This window comes from Scatophagus argus, chromosome 6, assembly GCF_020382885.2.
Source record: "Scatophagus argus isolate fScaArg1 chromosome 6, fScaArg1.pri, whole genome shotgun sequence".
Classification (NCBI taxonomy): Eukaryota; Metazoa; Chordata; class Actinopteri; family Scatophagidae; genus Scatophagus; species Scatophagus argus.
Window position 1 is genome coordinate 1,451,602 of NC_058498.1, and position 9,213 is coordinate 1,460,814.

Consider the following 9,213-nt stretch of genomic DNA (forward strand, 5'->3'; position numbering starts at 1 on the left):
GCTGCCCTTCAATACGACCTCAAGTAAAGATTTCAGACACGTAAGACCAGACCTGTTGCAGCAGATTTGTTCGAACAATGGACTTCATGTTTTGGTTCTTCTCGTTCTTCAATCTGTTTGTTCTGAATGTTTCACTGAGTCAAAACCAACAACAGCTTCGTCTCTAATCAATAAATCTGACTTGTGTCCGACCCTCCCATTATGTCAGTCGGCTGAGGACATTAGCGTTTTAAATAAAGTTTGGTGTTTTTGATGTTTGCGTGGGTTCTGGTAATCAGAGTCAGAGAGATTCTGTTTAATCAGCCGTCTGCTGTGGGTTATTGATTGATCAGATCTGATGTTTCTGTGGATCAAACAAGCTGCTGATCAGCTTCATCAGAGACGTGAGGAGTCGGCCTACCTGAACCTACTCGCTTCACAGGAAATCCACATAATTAACGCTGACAGATTCAGTGGTGTTCAGCTCTTCAAAACATCATACAGATTTCTTCATGTTTTAATCTCAGGGCTGCTTCATTTCAAAATCTGACAACCAAACCTCATTCATCTTTTGACAGGTTTTACCAGCCAGCCTCCCAGTGAACAACCGATGAGGTACTGGTACTGTAAAATACACTGAGGTGCAGTACAAACAACCTGCTGACCAACACACACATGCAGGCAGTAGTGGAAGAAGTACTCAGATCCTGCAATGTCTAAATCTGAGATGTAGTGACGTTAAAGTATAAAGTAGGATAAAATGGCATACTAAAGTAAAGTATAAATACCTCAAATGTGTGCTTAAGTAAATGTAGTTTGTTCCCTGCCATCACTTCACACAACATAAACCAGTCACGCTGTCTCATCCTGTCAGCCTCAAATGGATTCTGGTTCCAGTCCTTTGATCTCTGACCACTGGGGGGGTCCTGACCTTCAGGTTGGGAACCATATTGTCAGTGAAACACAGAAAGCAGCAACCAAACTCCATTCATATTTTCTGTATTCCATGTTTTAGATACTCACACATTTTTAGCATTTTAGCGGCTGCTGTGGCAGCAGAATCAGAGCCCGCGCTGTCGTTGACCGTCTCGGACCTGATGGGAGGAATGTGCTGCGTAAACATCAAACGGCAGCTCGTTTCCCTCTCCGAGCCTCAGAGTCTCTGAGCAGATGTTGGAGCTCCTTCACAGAATGTCCCAAACCATCAATAACAACAACAACAACAACAACAACACCCAGCAGCAGCAGCAGCAGCAGCAGCAGGACGAGTGCAGCAGCGCAGTCAGCTGGTCTGCAGCTTCAGCACACACAGAAAACATGTGAGGTTTGTTGTTCATGACTGTGAAGCTCACAATCACGTCACAATAAAACAGCCGAAGGTGTTCTCGCTTCAGGTTCACAGTGCAACACAGGCGGCGGCAGTTTGAGGGAGCTGCTTTGAGGTCTGGACGACACAATGAATGAATGTTCCCTAAACAGAAGGAGGACGGACACCAGCTGCAGTGACCTGATGGAGGGGATTTGTCCTCAACTTAATGTTTAAAAACCATCTGGATGGTGGAAAAGAGTTTGTTTTTGGCTTTTAAACTTTTTAATGGTATAAAACCCCCGATCTTCAGTGGCCTCTGCAGCCCTGACGGGTCCAGCAGGACTGGAGTGAGATTTAAATGGAACAGTTTAAAGTGAAGTGCGGCCAGCAGAGACAGTTTGTGTCAGCAGCTTTCATGTGTTTGTGTCCCGTTTCTGATCACATCCATGTGTTGATATGGTGCATCAGGACAACTCAGAGACGTAACGCCACACGTCAGGTACGTTTTCTCTTGCTTGGTTTCTCTCTTCCTCTCCGCTCCACTCTGATCTGATTGGCTGAGGAGCTGATGTGCATCAGAAAGAGGCTGCAGCTGCAGCCAGCTGCGACCGTTTAAACTCTGCGTTTTATTTAACCAACGTGAACACAAGCACTCAAACTGAACCGCTGCAAACTACCAGCTGTGGCTTCAACAGACGCACCGAGGCGTCAGCCTGTCGGACGGTGAACATGATGATCGATAAATGTATCAGTTTGTCGGGCTGATTTTAAATGACGAATGCAGGTTGTTGTGTGTCAAATAGCAGCACTGAGTTTTAGGTTTCTGTCTGAAGCAGAGGAACACACAAGATGAATTTAATCCCTGAGTTCTGTCTCTCAGGTAAACCTGATTGCTCACTGAGTCTGGCAGACTGAAGCCCAGACTGCACTTTGAGTCACATCTGACTGAACAACAGTAATGAGTCAACAACTGTCTGAGTCCAACGGAGACAGCAAAACACAGAACAGCAGTTCATCCAGTTTATCATCACTTTGATACTGAAGAAAACATGATGATTCTCTGAAAGCTTTATGGACATTCATTCTGGATGATGTCCATATGGAGCTCAGTGAGCACAATGATGCAGAGTCTGTACATAAGTATCCAGACACTCCTCTCTATGGAAGAAAGAAGAAGAAGAAAGTGACATATTTCGTCATTGGAGGGAACTCACTCCAACGAAATTTGTTCTCTGCATTTAACCCACCCAAGTGACGTGCACACACACACACAGCAAACCCGGGGCAGTGGGCGACCGCGTGCAGCGCCCGGGGAGCAGTGGGGGTTAGGTACCTTGCTCAAGGGTACCTCAGCCATGGACACCGGGACGGGGAATCGAACCAGCGATCCACCGGTTACGGGTCCGACACCCTAACCGCTGATCCACGACTGCCCCCTATGGGGCTGTTTCCCAGGGTTTGGGCTCGGCCCCTGACTTCCAGTGAAGGGAAATCTTAATGCTTCAGCACACCAAGACATTTTGGACAATGCTATGCTTCCAACTTTGTGGCAACAGTTTGTTGAAGGCCCTTTTCTCTTCCAGCATGACTGTGCCCCAGTGCACAAAGCAAAGCTCCATAAAGACATGGTTGGATGAGTTTGGTGTGGAAGACATTAAACCAACCTAAACAACATTATGTGTTCTTGTATGAGAGACTGTGACATCGGGTTGCAGATTTAACTGGGTTGTTTTCGTCTCTACACGGAAAATCTCATCAATACACAGTGAGGCTTTTACTCTGAAGGTCTCCAGCAGGAAGTGCTGCCCTTTCTGGGTCAGTCAAGCCAGCCAGCACCTCAGAGTATCAGAGAAGATGTTCAGACACAACAGGAGCAACAGATGCGCGCACACACACACACACACACTATTCTGCCACCTGCATGATGTTCAACAATTGGAACCTGATCAGTAAATTAGCAGACAGCAGCTCAATGCAGATACAGAAGATATTTCCGTCTGCGTACATGTCAGCAGAAAAATGAGAAGCAACTTAATCATTGAAATATTCATCATCCTGTAGTTTGTTCGCCAGAGAGGTGAGTTATTTTTTTACACTGTAAAACGTCCTGATCAGCACATTTAGTTAGCTGAAAAAACTGTTTTAAGGAAGCCTAGTGAACAATGTTTATGTTATGGGCTGTGTTTAGGGAATTAAATTCTGCTTGTCATTATCAGATACTCTTAAACACCCTGAATAACTCAGGTTATAGAGACGGCGCCATTAAAATGATCCTCCAGTCATGTGCCTCCAGTCTGTCTACAGGTGAGCAAGAGCTGCAGCTTTGCCACAGGAAGACGACTTCCCTGCTGAAAGGACAGACTGCTTCCTGCTCCTGCTCGAGAACAGACTAACAAGATCAGACTCACTGCGACTCCATCAAACATGAAAGCAGACAGCCAAAAACTGTGATGTCCAACATCCAGCTGCAGCCTGAATGCATCATTTGCTTTTCAGTCAAAGAGAATGATCGACATGAAACACATTGATTGGAAATGCTGCTCTCAGCTTCTCTTTTTTATCTCTGCATCAGCTCAACATGTTAGGCGACCACACATCCTGAAAATTTAGGATCAGTCCCGAATTCGAGGACTTGTCCCGGAATCCCAAATCAAATCCAGTCCAAACCGTCCTGGAAACTGAGAGTTTTGATCGGTACAGTGGCCTGATCATTACTGGTCCTTGAATTGAAAGAGTTTTTTGCAGTAATGGCCCACTCGCCGGTGTCCTCATTACATAAGAAATCCACAATTAGACTCAGAAGATGATTTTCTGTGATGTTGGCTTTTGAGTTCGATCCATCTTTGTTTTCCTCAGGTTGATAGTTAAGTCTGGTTAGGTGTTTATTGTTCTGTGGTTACCGTCACTTCACGTCTCCACTCTGTTAGCTTAGCACTTAGCAGGCTGATTTCTGAACAGGCTAATTACTGAGATGAGTCTTCACTGACACCACATGACACTAACTGGATTTTTTTTCATTTAAATTGGTTGTTTGCTTGCACTAAAGATAAAAAAGTTTGTTGGTTGTAGTTTAAAGTGGAGCAGCTGGTGGTGCCCAGGGCCCTGCTCTCCCACGCTGCGCACATGGAAACGCGACCAAAACCCTCACAAGCCTCACATCCGAAAAGCGTCTTTCGGCTCAGCTCAGGTGGGTTTCGGTCACATGTCTCACGTGTGCGGACATAGAATCAAATTCTCTCACTTGTCAGGAATCAGCAGAAGTGGAGATACGCGGTCTCCAGCTCACGCTGACCTAATTGTTGAGCTTTTAAATCTCTGACGGGTTTCCCCCTCTGTGGGAGATGTGATGTGGATGGAAGCAGACTCCACAGAGCGGACTCATGAAAACCAGAAACATGAGAGTGAGAGCTGAACCCTCTCAGGAACCAAACCCCGGAGAGACGGAGTTTTTCAGACGAGCACAAAGACACGTGAGCCGCTCGGGCTTCACGCGGAGTCGGCTGTCACTCAGCAGCTTCACCTCCACACATCAAACAGGTCAAGGTCAAACCGGATCACACGACCACAAACACACACCGGGACAGAGCGGGACCACATGTCCTCCTCGGGTCCAGGTGTAGGGAGGCGAGTCTTCTTACCTGCGTGCGGAGCAGCTCTCCGTGCTCAAAGACGCTGAGGAACGGGATCTCCAGGAAGGAGGCCATGAAATCCACCTGTAGCAGCTCTTCGCGGTTCTGCGGGAAGGCGAGCACGGCGGACACTCCCTGCACCACCACGCCCTGACACACGCACCGGAACAGGGACTCCGGGTCCCCGGCGGCCGGCTGCCGGGACACCAGCTCCAGGCTCAGATTGTAGGGCAGAAAGTTGCCCCGCTCCCGGTCCAGGTCCAGGTCCAGATCCGGGTCCTGGTCCCGGTCCCGGTTCATCGCGGCAGCAGCCCGGTTCAGCGCCGCCTGGACCTGCACACGAGCCGACCGCTGCGCCGGCAGGAGCGCACCGACGCGCACTGTGTGTCCGATCTGAGCCAGGAGGTGACACGGCTGCGGGTGGAGGAGGCACGGCGGCACAAGAAGAAGGTAAAAGACTCGGAGAGTCCGGGACCAGGAGGATGAGGAGGTGAAAGACATCCTGCCGCGCTCTCAGCATCGCTCTGCCGCTCCTCCGGTTTCTCCTCCTGCTCCGCCAAAACACCGACAGGCTGCTGTTGCTGCTGCTGCTGCTGCTGGGGAGAAGAGACTGCTGCTCCTCCTGCTGTTGGGGGGAGACTGAGAGGGGGGAGGAGGAGGAGGCAGGAGGGGATGTGGCTCCCAAAAAAAGAGGAGGCGCTGAGGAGATCCTGAATCCTGAAGAAAAGGAGGATGGAAAACACGGTTTCAGGGAGAAAACCAAAGTGTGTCTGGGGAGGGACAGGGTGAGAGAAGAGGAGGTGCTGGAGAGGAGAGGAAGGGGCTGAGGAGGTGTAGGAAGAGACACCAAAATATGGAGGAGGGAGAGAGGAGGACAAGATGGAAAGACACAGAGGAGGTGCTTTAGAGTGAATAAGCAGGAGCTGAAGAGGACACTGAGTCAAAGTGTCAGGTGGTGTCGTTGCCAAAAAGAGGAGGTGCAAAGGAGACAGAGAGGAGGTGGAATACATGAGGGAGGTGCAGAGGAAGAGGAGAGGAGGTGACAAGCTGACGGGAGCAAGAGAAGAGGACAAGATAGGGATGAGGAGGTGGGGTACATAAAAATAAGGAGGCGTAGAGAGGAGGAGGAGGAGGGAGAAGGAAGATAGGATGAAGGTCAAACTTATTGAAGAAGAGGAGGGAGGGCTGAGGTGTAGGGAGGCAGATACAGTAAGGGAGGGGGTGGAGTGAGAGGAGGTGCTACTGAGGAGAAGAAGAAGAGAGAGGAGGTGTAGAAAGGAGGTACGAGTGAAGTAACAGAGACGGTGGAAAGAGGAGGCGGAGAAGGGAAAGGGGGATGAGGAGTAGTAGAAAGAAACAAGAGAGTTGAAAATAAGGAGGAGAGGAGAAGAAGGAGGAGTGAGATGGAGGTGTCACAGAATGATGGTAGGAGTAAAAACAAGGTGAAGGTCACTGTGGAGAGGAGGTGCTAGAGGAGGTAAGAGAGTAGAGGGAAGGATGGGGGCTTCGCTGACCTCCTCCTCCTCCTCCTCCTCCTCTCCTGAGGGGAGGATAAAGTAGAACAGCAGAGGAAGAAGAGGTGGAGGTCAAAGTGGAGAGGAGGACAGGTGGAGTGTGCAGGTGAACAGGAGGTGTGGGATTTACATTTTTATATTTACTTGCTTTTATTTACTTACACGTATGTGCTTATTTGTTTACTCGGTCGGGGTCACATGGTAGAAAACATTTCATCCACTGAACCGTTTTATTCTTGCTGGAATATGCCTCTGACTTTCAGAATAAAAGCAGGTGATTATAATTTGTGTTTGTCTTAATTAGTTTAAGTGACGCAACGGAGCGGTTGACGATCGTTAGAGCTGAATGACGTCACAGGCTGATCGCGATACAAAAACAGAATCTCACGTGTGGTGTCATCACGTTAGTGGGCTTTTACTGTGACTTGAAAATCCATTCAAAATCCCAACTGAAAAATACAACGTCTGTGTTTCACGTGCCGGGGCGTCACAGGAACAGTACACAGAAGTACTACTGGAGCATGACAGAGGTACTACAGGAGTATCATTGCAGTATAAGTACTTATAAGTATATGACAGAAACATGATATTTTCATGCCGCAGAGGATTTTTGGTGAGAATCCAACTCATTTTTACTCGGTGAGGTTTTGATTCGTCATCCTGAGAACATCACAGCTGAGAGCTGAGCCACAGTTACATAACACACGCACACACGCACACACACACACACACACACACACACACGAACATGCGCACAATAAATATTCCCATATAAACCAAATCTTCTTGAGAAAAAGTGGGGCACCAAAAATCAACATTAATTAGAAAAATACAATCATCTGTTTGATCCTCAGATGTGACGATTTAAGAACATACTGACCTGAAATCAGCTTGAACACACACACACACACCTAACTGAGGACATAACCGAGTGTGAGTTACTGCTTATTTCACTGACTTTTTTCCTTCTGATGTTTGATGTAAAACTTCAGGACTGCTGTGTGTGTGTGTGTGTGTGTGTGTGTGTGTGTCGTCATGTGTGTCACAGCAGGACGTGTCAGTGCTGACAGTCTGTAGTGAATCACAGACAGATCTGAGCTGGTTTACAGTTCGATCTCTTGCTGTCAGCCTGCAAATTAAAGCTTTACTCTGAGTCGACTTACCATGCATCCCTGTATAAACGTGTCATTGAGGGTTTATCAGTTAACTCCTAAATACTTTTTATCTAAAAACAACCTCACTGCAAACACAAAATGTCTGACTTCAGCAACAAATAGTCAACTTTAAAAACACAACACATTTACTTCAGCATGTGCACAGTGAAGGAACTTTCAGCTGATCAATGAGACCCTTGGGATACCTTGTCCTTTATTGATCACCGTGAGGCGTTCAATGACCCTACGACAGACAGGTTTAAACAGACAGGAAGTGAATCAGTGAACAGCATGGACCTTTTACACGATAAATGTCCGGGGTGAGTCCAGAGCTAGACTGCCAGTTTGATCAGAGCTAAGTAAGAGTTTGCGGTCGTGGACAAATTTCTGGAGACTGGAAAAATCTGTTCGTATTTCAGAAGCAAATCCTAACCTCAAGGCGGTGTCTTGTCCTACTTCAGTCCTCATATCTTAAGAAAACCTGACAAGAACTGTAAACTCAGTTCTTCAGTTGTCCCGTCATGTTTGTATCCGTGACAACAGTCACCTCACTTCTCACTGACTAGCTAGCTCGCATAATAGACCAAAAAAAGTGGAGGAGACTTAAACGCAGCCCGTCTACAGACAGCCTGGCCGCTTCCTATTAAATCCCATTGTACCGACAGTTGGCTGCAGTTCACCTGGGGGGCAGTCGCGCTGTTGTCCTCAAACGGGAGTGAACGGAGCTCAGTGGCTAAAATAATTATTCACACCTACTTCTAGACCAAAACGGCCAGGTGTTACTTTAGTTTTTGCAAATATAGTATCAATTATATATTAGAATTGCAAAGAAAAAATACTAAAGTCCGTTTGTTTTTCTGACAGGACAGACGGTTTATCCCATAAGGCGCTAGCATTCTGCTAATGTATGCTGACGACTCAGCGTTATGTTGCGGTAGGCTAACTTCAGTCATCATTACAGTCCTTATGCATTTTCCTGACGAAAACTACAGCAGACGTTAGCAGCCTGTTTTAAATAAAACACAAACTTAGTGCTTGATTGAAACCAAAATGGCGACTGCCGTAAACTGGCACGTATGCCGCAAATACTTAAATAGTAATTCAAAAACGTATTTCATCACAAAAAAACCCCACGAAATCGTACTCTAATTGAACTTCATCTATTGTCTCTACCGCTCAAACCGAACACATACAGAATATAAGCAGGAAAAAAAAATTTGCACCATAAAAGCTACATTTTGGGCTAAAGCTCCATAAGCCCCTATTCATTTTGGACTATCTTGTGACCCCCCCCTCACATAACGAGAAGTGTAAGAGAGTGGGAGTTCTTCCTATATTAGAGTTTCTTTGATTTAAAGCTAACAGGCTCGTGACAACACTTTTCCAACAGGCTAGCAACAGCATTAGCTTCTCCAACAGGCGTCCAGTTAGGATGCATGTTTCTGTAAAGTGAGTTCGGACAGCGTTTCAGAAGTTTCTGTAATGAGGCCGTTGGCCTCTGGGTGGTGACTGAAAGAATGAGATGGTGGGTCAAAGCAGATGAAATGAGTTTCCTGTGCAGGAGCCTCAGAGACAGAGTGAGGAGCTCAGAGAACATCTGCTCCTCCAATGCAGAGGATTCAGCTGAA

General features: G+C 47.1%; 1 protein-coding gene across 1 annotated transcript in view; it reads right to left on the reverse strand.

Annotated features, from left to right (window-relative positions):
- grin3bb (glutamate receptor, ionotropic, N-methyl-D-aspartate 3Bb) overlaps nucleotides 1-5,888 on the reverse strand; it is a 39,041-nt gene extending 33,153 nt beyond the window's left edge. Inside the window, exon 1 of the mRNA XM_046392305.1 lies at nucleotides 4,927-5,888. Within this exon, the coding sequence (XP_046248261.1) occupies nucleotides 4,927-5,418 (492 nt within the window). The 5' untranslated portion in view covers nucleotides 5,419-5,888. The remainder of the gene's footprint in view (nucleotides 1-4,926) is intronic.
- Between the last annotated feature and the right edge of the window lie 3,325 nt (nucleotides 5,889-9,213).